General features: G+C 39.2%; 1 protein-coding gene across 38 annotated transcripts in view; it reads right to left on the bottom strand.

Annotated features, from left to right (window-relative positions):
• The window catches only part of WNK1 (WNK lysine deficient protein kinase 1), a 96,522-nt gene that overhangs the window by 41,932 nt on the left and 42,216 nt on the right, over window positions 1-12,374 (bottom strand). For 36 of the 38 annotated variants that reach the window (XR_014936173.1, XM_085520929.1, XM_085520927.1 and 33 more), the window contains 3 exons: window positions 2,363-2,451; window positions 798-1,017; window positions 239-578 (listed from right to left, as the gene is read on the bottom strand). Coding sequence is in view for 37 of the 38 variants with exons in the window: in XM_085520929.1 (XP_085377055.1) it covers window positions 239-578; window positions 798-1,017; window positions 2,363-2,451 (649 nt within the window). In the remaining variant the exon portion in view is untranslated. Of the gene's footprint in view, window positions 1-238; window positions 579-797; window positions 1,018-2,362; window positions 2,452-6,445; window positions 6,801-12,374 lie in introns of those variants that run through there. The other 2 variants (XM_085520940.1, XM_085520888.1) reach the window with 2 other exon arrangements.

Raw genomic sequence — 12,374 nt, forward strand, 5'->3', positions numbered from 1 at the left:
CAATTTTAACTTTGGGATGGCAGAAGAGGAAGAGTTAGGAGTGTTAACTTATCTACTCATGTTTAGTATGTAGAACAGGAAGTGTTGGGTTTTTTTCAGAAACAGAGCCATGATCTGAACTGCCTGCAACATTTTTTGCCTTAGAAATATTAACAAGGATTCAGATTCCAGACTCCCTAAGGGCAGGTGAAATAGCGTAAGTGCAAGAGTTCCTTAAGAAATCAACTGACACACTTACAAAGAATAGATATACTGGGTTGCTGGAACTGCAGTTGTTGGTGTTGATCAGCTTCTGGTTCTTCAGGCTCCACTTGAGTAGAAACAGATGCTGAAGTACTGGGGACAGGAGTAGTACCACTGACAGATACAGGATGCTTTGACCCTGCATGGGAAGTACTTGAGGGTTGCTGTTGCTCCAGCTGCTGCTGCTTCTGACTACCTTCTTCCTGAAGCTTCTTCTCCTGCTCTTCTCGCACCAACTGACGCTGCTCTCGCTTTCGCTTAATCAAAGATACCCTGTCCTTGATAGCTTTCGCCATTGTCTTGTGATCCCCTTCACAGACATAGCCAGATTCCACCTGAAGGAGGATATATTCACAGAATTCAGACTGTCATAGACAGCCACTACTGTAGTGCTACAATACAAGCTATCACTGTCTCGCACTAAGTACTCATTCACAGACTTCTGAAGCAGTTTTACTTCTAGACAGAAACAGTAAATGCAGAGGCTGATAGATGACATCTGACTGTCAAGAACGCCATTAACTTCAACGTTTTGCAAGACTGTCACCACTTACCATTTCCTGTGCTACATCCTCTGGGACATCTCTCTCCAAGTCAAAGGAAAATTCTATTGCCTCATTATCTTTATATTTGCCCTTAAGTTTTTTGATGTCTTCGATTCGCAACCAGAGTTTAATGGCAATTTTTTCTCCATCATCTTCCTCTGCTAGTTCTACCCGTACTCCAGTCTCTTCTTGGAAGAAAGCATGATTCAAAAGGTCCTTAATAGCATATCTAGCAGATGGGGAAACAATGTGGAAAGCACACAAACTGTTAGGTTTTCATCAAATATTAAGGAATGTCCTTGCCTGACAATCTCCCAAATTTACTGTCAACATTTCACGTTTTCTTCCACTCGACAGCTCATCATGCAGATTTCTATCTAAAAGTATGATGAAGGAATAAAAAGCAACAGCTCTAGAGATTTAGGAAAAAAGAAAAAGTTGCACACTGATCAGCAGTGCCCATTGCCTAAAATTATGAGCCTTGAAGGAACAGTTTGGTTTTACTGAAGATTAAGATCTGACACACAACTCAGTCCCCAGATCAGTTCAGCAGTCATGAAACATGTTATTTCAAATCCTTAAAGATATTGACAAAAGTCTCATCTAGTAAATTCAGCAATGGTTAAGCACCTTTCATATTTTGTACTGTTTTCAACCATTTCACCTTGCACTACTTTGCACAGCTATCTTTGTTCAGAAAGTACAAAAACATTAGTAATATATTCTTATATTCACAGAGTAGTAGCAGTAGTCTGAAAGCTAACTGGTTAAGATAAAAGGCAAGGAAGAAGTGCCAAGCACTGAGAAAATTAGCTCAGAATTGGAAAAAAGTACACAATTGCTTTAAACATTTAAGAACTGAAGGTAAAAGTACACAGCAACACCATTAGATTTAAAACTCCAAGAATTAATAGAAGGCAACTCTACACTGACAGAACAGGCTCAGGATAGAATAGTGATGAGAGCTAGAAAAAGACAGAAGATTGAAGCATTCTTAAACCCAACAATAAGTAAGCAAATAAATCAAACCAGAAGAAAAACCAAAATCCATTAATAAATCATGAGAACAGCTACAGATTTTCTGCAATGGTTGAAGCTAATCACTTCAAGCCAAAATAGTCTTGCAAAAAATTTAAATGAAAACAAGCATCAATAACTTATAAAAGAGCCCTCAAAATAACTAGCTATAAATGCCAATAGAATCAAAGGGAAAGAAAAGGAAAAACAAAACAAAATAGAACAGGACTTCAGAATAAGGAACCAACCATTTAATCTCAAGTGGTAACTTGGAAAGACCATCATATGCTATTCTACTGAGTAGATCAAAATTTTATTAAGAACAGTAGAATTTCTGAATAAACTTACATGGATGGTTACTACAGCACTTGCACTTTTCCTTACACTAATGCTGTAAAACAAGCATTAAATGAGAACCTACCAGAGAACAGAACCTGTTGAAGTAATATTCACATTCGAACTTGCATCAGACCCTAGTAATTAACTGTACCCGGTATTAACAAGTTACAGATTCAGACAGAAGTAATATCTCTATGAGTACTGGAAAGAAAGCTTACCTTTCGCCTTTGTTTTGCCGAATACATCCCTCAATAATCTCCTTCACTTCAGGGATTGCTACTTTATCAAAGCTGGCGGGCTTGACACCCTGGAACATACAAATGACAAGAAAAATCTGGAAGGTCCACTTGACTTAAGTTTTGATTGTGCAAAAATTCACTTACAAACCAACTGTTTTTATTCAACATGTAACTGGGCAGAATTCCCCACAAGTGGAGGTTGTAAGGAAATCTGCCCCCAATATTATTGTTCGTCTGTTTGCTAGTGACTTTTTTTTTTTCTTTACCATTTCATTTTTTTCTACAGCAGGTACGACCACTACAGGAGAAAATGTTTCCTATTTAACACTAATGCAAGAACCCACAAGATTGACCTTAACAGTCTTCAAAGGATTCTGCTGCTTCCAGAATGTTCCCAGCACATCATTAGATGAAGTAATTTTGGCAAAATTATTTCATGGGAAAAACAATAGCTCAGAATGAACTGACTGGATCATTATATAACATGGATAGTGTTTAAAAAAGAAGAATGGGAAGGGAAAGAAGATTCCTTATATCTTAGCTCTTCTCAAATCTAATAATCTCAAACCACACTCTTGTATGATTGCTGTTGTGAGTGCAGGAAAGCGAGCTTCACAATACACACCTTTCCAAAAGCCCTTCAACAACGTATGACAATTCGTTCTTCAATACATGTTAAAGACATTGGGGACAGATAGAAACAAAATCTAAGTGCAAGCAACTATTCATTTGAGTAAACAGACAACGAGCTATCACCAGTTGGGAATTCTGCAGAACGCTGCAGACACAGAAAGCCAAACTCCATCACTGAATCATGGCCAAGAGCTCTTTTTCAGGGGGCAATTGTCCAAACCAACAAAACTTGGCACTCAGTTTGTACTTGATTCAGCCTTTAGCTTCAAATTCTGTATTTGAAGACAAAATTAAGTAAGGATGGAGCCACCTTGTTAAAATGCTGTTATGTGATGGGTCCAAGCTTTCAGACAGTCCTGGAATTGGTATAACTTGACGCACAGTAACATATAGTACTGATATAGCAACATAGAATGCTAATTTTACCACATACAGTGGACACATCTGACCCTGTGCAGCTGGTGAATCACAAGTTTAAAAAAAAAAATAAAAATACAGACTTAAGTACAGATGCAAATGAATAAATAATTACAGCATGATCTATGTTTTAACAGCGAAGTATTTCTCTCAATGTACTGTTAGATACCCTTTCTCACACAATTGGAACATGAAAATACAGCACTTCTCTCCACTGTCAGCATAAAGGAAGCCATGAAATGTAAAGGGTCAAGTCCCTCAACAAGAGCATTTGCAGCTGCAGACTTTCATTTAACTGAACACTGACTTAATACAATAGCAATTTTTATCTACATTAAGATACTGTTTTTCTTGGCCAAACATGGCAGTGCATTGACTTCATGTGTTCACTACCTAAGACATTCCCTACCATGCTCTCCCACCAGAGGGCAGTTCACTTCAAACAGATGCAAAAACAGGACTGGGAGAGCACAAGCATCCAGTCTTGCAGTGAACAACAGCACTATTTGTCATTGTGCAGAAGTGTTGTGATCACAGCTGAAATGTACTGATCACATTGAAAAACTGAAAAGAACAGAGGAGGACTTATAGAAAGACATAGATCTTTCCCTTAGCAAAAACCTCCCAATTTTCTACTTAGAAGCTGTAAAATTTGCCCCTACGACATGGCAGCAATTTGAGATTACAGAACTGCGTACTGTGACAAGACTAAGCCCTGAAGCACAGCCTCTAAGTGAACATTAATGTAACACTAAAAAGCAACAGTAAAAGTAAGGCTTCTGGAGACCAATGCCTCAGCTGATAAGGCACCAGAGCAAGCTTGCCTGAGTACATTGTAATACCAGGTATTATTACATATTACATACTATTGCTATATATTACTATATAGCCAGCTGATAGCACAAATCTCCCACTTTCCAGCAGGATGTCACAAAGCAATACACTCAAATAAATTTATAAAACAGCTTTTAGCATTTACCACTTGCACTGAATGCCTGTGTATTCATCTGCTCACATGCCAGATATACCCATCTTTTACTATGTGGCTGAGCTTAAAATAGTCCCAGGAATTCAGGTTCATGTATGTACAGAATAAAATGCTCAACTACATTCATACATATGCAGATAATCCGTGCAATAGTTATTTGCCTGCCTGTTGTATAGACTTGCATCTAAATTTAACAGAGAAGTTGCCTAAAATTTAACATATCTAATACTCCTAAATAGCCCAAGTTCCAGCCATAGCAGCTGCCCACCTGCACATTCATTTATACTGTGGCAGCAGAAGGAAGGTGTTGGATCTGTGGCACTATTTTAGAAAACCTAAAAACTAAGATGAATATAAGACAAAAAAGTATTAACATAGGAACACCGGAACATGAGCCTTCCCTTCTTGCTCTCTTCTTGCACAAAGCCTGAAGAAGAGTAATAGCTAACTAAACATTTTCAAATCAGTGATTCATTCTGCTATCTCTCTATCCTGAAAGATGTTAAATAAGTGTCCAAAATCTTTGGGTCCTTCCATGAGGGCCACCTTATAGTACTCCATTTTGTGAATAAAAATAAGATAAAATAAAAAAGGTTAAGAAAAAAGCTCTCCCCCGCCAAGTCTTCCTCCACTGTAGCTTCCATAATTCTGAGGTTTCCTTCAGAAAATCTCAGAGACACTCACACTGGGACCTAAAACCAATACAGGGCTGGGTGTCCAAGGAGCTGCCTTTCTCAGCTTCTTCCACAGTCAGTAAGAATTGCCTAACTGGCCAAGAACACCTTATACCAAAGCTCAGACTACGCTCAGCTTTGAAAATCGTTTTTTCCTTTCAAGCGCCAAAAGTGAAAGACCGCTTCACATAACAAGAGAGAAGACAGAAGAATGATAGCCTTAATGATAATCAATAAATCAGTGACCCCTTTCTACCCACACATGTCCTTCCTTTGTAATCATGCCATCACAAAGAAACCAGAAGGAGACCCTGTAAGTCAAATAACCTTGATGTGTCCTTAAAAGCACATGGGCTGTGCAGCCAAGCATACTTTCATTAGATTCCGAACCCAAAGGCACTGTAGTCCTCATGCTTCCTAGTTTTAACACTGCACATTTACTGCAAGACGGTCTCGTTTGCACATGTCTCTCCCCATTTCCCCCCCCCCCCCCCCAGTCCTCAAACTGCTTAGAAAAATCATAGGATTTTTTTTTTTAATCTATTTGTCCCATTGTCCAATGGAAATTTAATCAGAGTTAAACACCCAAATACGAATCCCCCCTGTGGCGCAAGTGGTAGAAGTGCCGCTCTGCTACACAGAGGCTCGAATTCCGGGGGCTGGACTCGATGATCTCTAAGGTCCCTTCCAACCCGCACGAAACTATGAAACTATGAAACTATGAAACTGTAAGTTCCAAATTTCTTCAGGAAGTGAAAGGAAGGGCTCTTGCAGACTAAAGCTTGTAAATAGGTATAACAGGTACATTTTCTGAAGCTGTTATCTACAACATCATAAACAGTCGTGGCTGCTGAAAGCAGCGCTCTCCTGTTTCTCCATCTTCCATTCCTACATGTATGTCATTTCCTCCCTAGGGCTGGCATAAGCACTTACACAGCTGAACAATGAACCAGATCATGGTGTTCAGCAGACTTGAAACAAACTCAGCCAAAAAAAGCCTGCAGTGGTTTCCAGTGAGATCAAGATCCCCCGCCTGGTTTGCTGCACTGCTGCACTAGCTCCAACACTTGCACATGGAGCACTAGTGCTACAGTTAATGTGAGCACAACTGTGTCTCTGGAAAACAGTGCCAACAAAGTAGAACCCACCAAACACATTTAGAGAAAGCATCCGAGCCTTTACAATGTTGGTGTATATACAGGCAGCACAAAACGCACTTTATGCAAAACCGAACACTTATTAATACTTATGTTAGTCTTCATCTTAAGTGCAGGAGATTATCACAAGCAAGACAAGTGAAATCCTTAACTGTTACCATGCAATTATTCTAGAGTTTATGTTCTCACCTACCTCTTTAGCGCAATCCTTGTGAGAGCAGCAGCAACAATGGGAATTAACAATTACAAATACGGGACCGACCTCTCTTTTTGTAAAATCCATCAGGAAAAGAGAGACCTGCACACCAGAGTTAGTCAGGTGCTATTTTCCGATGGGAATCCCTCAAGCTGTGGACTTAACGCACAGCAGAAGGAAAGCAGACATCAAAGTTAGAAGGGAGCATTGTTTTTTCTTTGACGCCTCCTGTACTCTTCCAAGTGCAGTTCATGAGGCTGCAGAGATTCGAGCTTAATATCTGCTTTTGTCACTCAAGTTCTGAATAGAAAGAATGACTATAAGCAAGAGGTGAGCTCGTCCTTTCCAGCCTGCCCGGTTGGTTGCAAGGAGGAGGAAGAGAAGGCAGCACAGGGAGCCTTTATTTCTTCTTGTCTCCGCCTCTCTGTTGAGCTGCTCTGCCTATTCTCCACCTGTTTTCTGCCATAGTTTAAGGCTGCAGGCAGGAACATCATCCAGTTCCTCCCCAGCTGTGGAATGGGTTGATCAGTAGGTTGTTCTCACCTAACATTGCCAGCACTGCTTTTGTACTGTGGAGACAGCTGCTCCTTTCTCCTCTTCTTTCCATGGAGCTGACCAAGTACAATTACACCTATTAACTCTGATTTAATCCTACAAGAGCACAAACCTGCACAAGGATAACACAGAATAGACCATTTCCTCAGTCCAACTCTGCAAGCATTGGTAGCATTATCAACTTTTTTATTAGTGGAAATAGGTGTTGAAGGTGAAGTTCAATCTGCTGGACAAAGAAAGCTGCATCGTTGCTTCTTTTACATCACTTGCATGAATACAGTCTGCACTGTTATTTCCTACCCATCCTTGCTATACCCCAAACCTAACGTGAAGTATTTATATTTTTTTCTCCCTTGATATCTAGTTCTAAACAGCCATTGTGGAACTTGTTTACTAACAAAATGAGTTGCTCTGAGTTTTTTTGGAAGGACATATGAAGTAAAGGTGAGAAAGCTCATACATAGCCTTCAAATGCAAAGCGAACAAATTGTAATCTACTAATGAAGAAAATTTTAAATTGAATTTTATTACAGTTTATCAAGAACACTTTGAAGTCCCTCAAAATAGCAGACTTTGTTCCGCAAGTACACCAAAATTATATCAATATTGTTATACCCAGCAATGCCAACATTGTAAAGTAACACTTTTTGACCCCTCACTGGGCATTTTAAAAATCCCTTCCACTAGCAGTACGGAAACCTGAGAGGTGTCAAGGGACAAGAGGTCCTCAGAGATACTGGTATGCTGAATGGCCTTCAAACTACTTAGCTAGAAATTTTATACCCCCGCATCAACTAACTGTTGATCACCTCAGTTTTAACTACTTATTGGCATTTTCAATAAAGCAGGCTGGCATTTCACTTGCCATGGCTTACTTTGTGTTACCATTACAGTTCCACTCAAACCCAACAGACACTGTGCTGCCAAAGCAAATGTCCTTTCCAGGAATAGCACCTAACGTTCAGTACACCTGATTATGGCTGCACTGCACTTTTCTGAGGTGCATCACATAGAATAAAAAGAATATTTGAAGTGCTTCAACTTTTACTATGCACATAGTGTACCTGCCTCAGTATAACCATGTTGGCTTGACTCTGCAGCAGTGCTTTAACTGCAGACCTCTGGAGGAATTCTACCGTAAATGATTAATCATCTCAAATAAAATGTTCAAACTTTGCAGTCCAGAGGCTAATACAATCAGTAGCAAAGTCAAATCTCACAAACAAAGTAATTACAGTCTCCACATTTTTCTTTTGCTAAGTTGTTACTATGCTAGTTTGAGCCAGACCTAAGCTGCCACAAACCATTAATTCTATGAAACTAGATGGAGCATATGATTCCAGTGGAAAACAATCCAGGAATCCTACCTCCTTCCATGGTCTCTGAGAGGCCTCCAGGCAATAGCTTATACAGAATTTAAATTGGTTTACCCCACGATCTTCTAAAGGTCACCACTTGCTATTAGTTACTCACCCAGCCTTTGCAACTTACAAATTTAACTATTTCACCCCCTTTTCCATGTCTTATGCTAATCCTGTTGTCTAGAAATGCTCTTTCAAATTTAGTTCTTTCCTTATTTCACACAGAGTACACCTAAATCGTAATTCTCATCCTAGCCCAAATGAATACTTACGTAATTATTAGGAAAAGTAAGATCCCACTGCATTTACTCTGGTAAAAGAGAGATGGGTTGCCTACAGAAGCAATATTTTACTGTTCTTATTTAAAGATAAGTTATAAAGCCTGAGACAGCAGAAAAAAATTTAAACTGATACTGCACAGTTAACTGAAGTGAAAATTGAGCTTCTGATGATGGTATTTCCATAGTAATTAATTCTGGACAATTGATAATTCTGTCAAGAATGAAATCTGTAAATCCAGCACAATAAGCTCTGCACAAGATCAATATCCTAGCAGAGTAAATAGCATTACTTCAATACAAGCAATAATACAAGCAATAGGAGCAGACAATGGCTTTCAGCAGGCTAGAGTTAGCTCACAAGGCACTATTCAGACCACTGTCTCAGGACAGTTGTGCTCTCTTATGAAGAAAAGCAATGACTGCACATTTCGAACCTGATACCTTTTGAACTTGACTAATCTACCACCACCCAGACCAAAATTCCTCTTTCAACTATTTAAGAAAGCTCTACATCACTGAAATAGCTCAACCAGTCTGTCTGCAGTCACTAGAAGCTAGAGATATGACATCCATCTCCTATTATACTGGTGTGCAAGTAATTTAAGTCTCGTGATTCTTAAATTTCTCAGAATCAGCTGTCTTCAACACTTGCTACTGATAAATGTGCACACCCAGATTTCACACTCAGTTATGAAGACAATGGAGGCAATGCAGTGTTTATACAGGCTCGATGGCCGCAACCTGACTGACCAGTTTGGACATTATTTTCTTTTTCACTTCACCATGCACTCTCAAATAATGAAAATCCTTGAATTGAGGTTGCTTAAGAGAAATGTCTAGTTATTAGCATGAGAGGATCCTTAGTAGAAAGAACAAAACATATTCCTCATTTGGCAGTTTATCACTTCTTGCTGTCATCTCTATATTCATCCACAATTAATCTCCAAAGCTGCCAGAGCCTCAGTGTTGTGTTTTTACTTAAAACCAAGGAATTCAGTATTAAAACTTTACAACTCTATGCATGTGATGCCTATCCCATTAACCAAGCTTACCCTAGAGAAATCACTGCCTGTGTTCATTTCCAAAACCATCTTATTTGTGATAACATCGAAGTGTACCTTACACTTCCTTATAATCACCACCACGTTAACTGGTTTCCTGGCCTATATCACACAACGTGCTTCATGGATTTTTTTCCAGATGTGCAAGTTCTCTGCTTATTAGTGCCTCCAGGTAAGAAGGAACATCAACTTATTTCAGAAGTCAGAAGAATACAGAGCTGTACATGAACTATTTGTAGCACCTCCTGTAACTGCAGCATTCCTCTCTTAAAGAACAGAAGAAATTACACAGTCCTTAGAAGAGGTGACTTAGTAATCAAAAGGCAGAATACAATTCCTTACTGCATAGCTGTCATACAATATAGCTGCATGGTAAAACGGGCCTTATTAAGAAATACACAGAATGATGATACAAGTGAAACATCAGTAAAGTCTGAGTAGACAAGAAGGCTAGGCACAGGTAGAATCACAGAATCATTAAGGCTGGAAGAGACCACTAAGATCATCTAGTCCAGCTGTCAGCCTATCACTACCATGCCCACTAACCATGGCCTTCAGTACCTCATCTACCTCTTCTTGAAAGCCTTCAGGAACAGTGACTACATCACTTCCCTAATACTTTGAAACAGAAGTACTGCCTTTATCAACTGAAAAAGACCATGCAGTGGTGAGCATTTCAAGCTGGCTGAGTGGCCCGTTGTTTTGTTGGGATTTCAGCTCAGAAATGGCTTTCAGGAGAATGGAAACATGCCTAGACGCACATCTCAGTGCTATAAATATAGAAATACCACAGTGACACAATATTAAAAACAAAAACGTCTCTTCTATTTTCAGTATGGAAAATGTATTTTTGAAAAAAATCGTATCATATTTAGTTGCATTCTCTGCTTTAATTAGCTACTGATCTGACAGATAAACATCATCTAACACTCATTCTAAAATCTGAGTACAGCAATAATAACTCTAAATCCACAGGTTAGGTCTAGTGAACTTGGAACTGAATTAAAAAGAACAATCCAGCATTACACCTTTTTCATGGGCCATAAAACCACATTTGCTACCAATACAAACACTCTGAAAACACCTACTAAATGAACATAAATCTGTGTTTTTGGCCAAGGATAATGTTGCAAATTGCAAAAATAGTGCACAATGCAACAAAAGTCACCATCTCTTTTATTTTCTGACTTACCAGAATAGAAGTTAAAGACTTCTATTTGCATACCAAAAGATTCAGTTTCAGATGAGTGCCCTAAAAAATATTTCTGCTATGCACAGAAATCTGATAGTGGTAATAGGTGGTATGGTAGAAACATCTCTGAAAGATATTTACCTTAATAAGTCAAAAGCTCAGTACTAGGAAGCTCAAAATACCTTCACTGGACAGAGAAACAAAAGTCTTGTAACCCTTTAGAATAAAAATACAATGCACAATAAACAACAGAGCCTCTCACACAAACTTTTAAGCTTGGTGTTTCATCAGAAACAGAGTCCTGGAGGACTAAAGAAGTGACTGTCCTGTGTATACAGCACAGAGGTGAGATGAGACTGTATCTTCAATATTGTGTTCAGTTTTGGGCCCCTTGCTACAAGGATATGGAGTTGCTTGAGTGCGTGTAGAGAACAGTGAAGCTGGTGAAGGTGTTACAAGAAGCAACTGAGGGAACTGGGGTTGTTCAATCTGGAGGTGGCTGAGGGGATACCTCATTCCTTTATACAATTCTACCATTTCCTGACAGGAGGCTGTAAGCTCGGAAACCACTGACCTATTTTCCTCAGGTGATAAGTGATAAGACACAAGGAAGATTTAGACTGCACATTAGGCACAATTTCTGCACAGAATCACAAGGTTGGAAGTGACCTACAAGATCAACTAGTCCAACCATCCTCCCATTACCGTAGCTACAGCAAACCACTAAACTATATCTCAGAGCTCCTCATCTGGATGCCTCTTGAACACTGCCAGGGATGGTGACTCCTCCACAAAAACTGTGGTCAGGCACTGGAACAGGCTGTCCAGGAAACAGCAGAATCTCCACCTCTGGTGGTATTTTAAGAATCATGTGGACACAGTATTAAGGGACATGGTTTAGTGATAGGATGGTAGGCAAGGCTGATGGTAGGACTGATTAATCTTGAAGATTTTTTTCCAACTTAGATGATTCAACAATTCTCTATTTTGGGGACTTAACTACTGTAAAATTTCATTCAGTTTCAGTAACTCTCACTGTTCTAATATGGGAACAAACAAAAGCATTCAAGTAGGCATACATGCTTGCATGTCACAGCCTGTTCTGGAAGCAGCTTTCAGAAACTTGGAGATAACTATATATAGGGTTTCTGTATAAATTTGGTGGAGTTCTGGCTTATGAATCACATAATATCTCTAAATAATTTTTTTCTCTTTTTTTTTTCCCTTCTGTTTTTAAACTCGCTTCCCCATCAGCTTCCACAAGACAAAAACTTTCCTGAACTCATCTCACTTCCAAGCTCAGCAGTGAACAATACAGGAAAAACTTCTCCCATCAAATCATGTTTCACAATACCACCACTGGCATATTCTGTTGTTTTAGCTGTAATCAAGAAACTTTCATTGCTGAATAGTACAAATGCCTCTAAGACCAACTTGTAAAAGCGACCTCCTTTTAGAAAGAAATTCAGTCGAATG

This window comes from Coturnix japonica, chromosome 1 (genome assembly GCF_054131305.1).
Source record: "Coturnix japonica strain WE chromosome 1, WE-NBRP24, whole genome shotgun sequence".
NCBI lineage: Eukaryota > Metazoa > Chordata > Aves > Galliformes > Phasianidae > Coturnix > Coturnix japonica.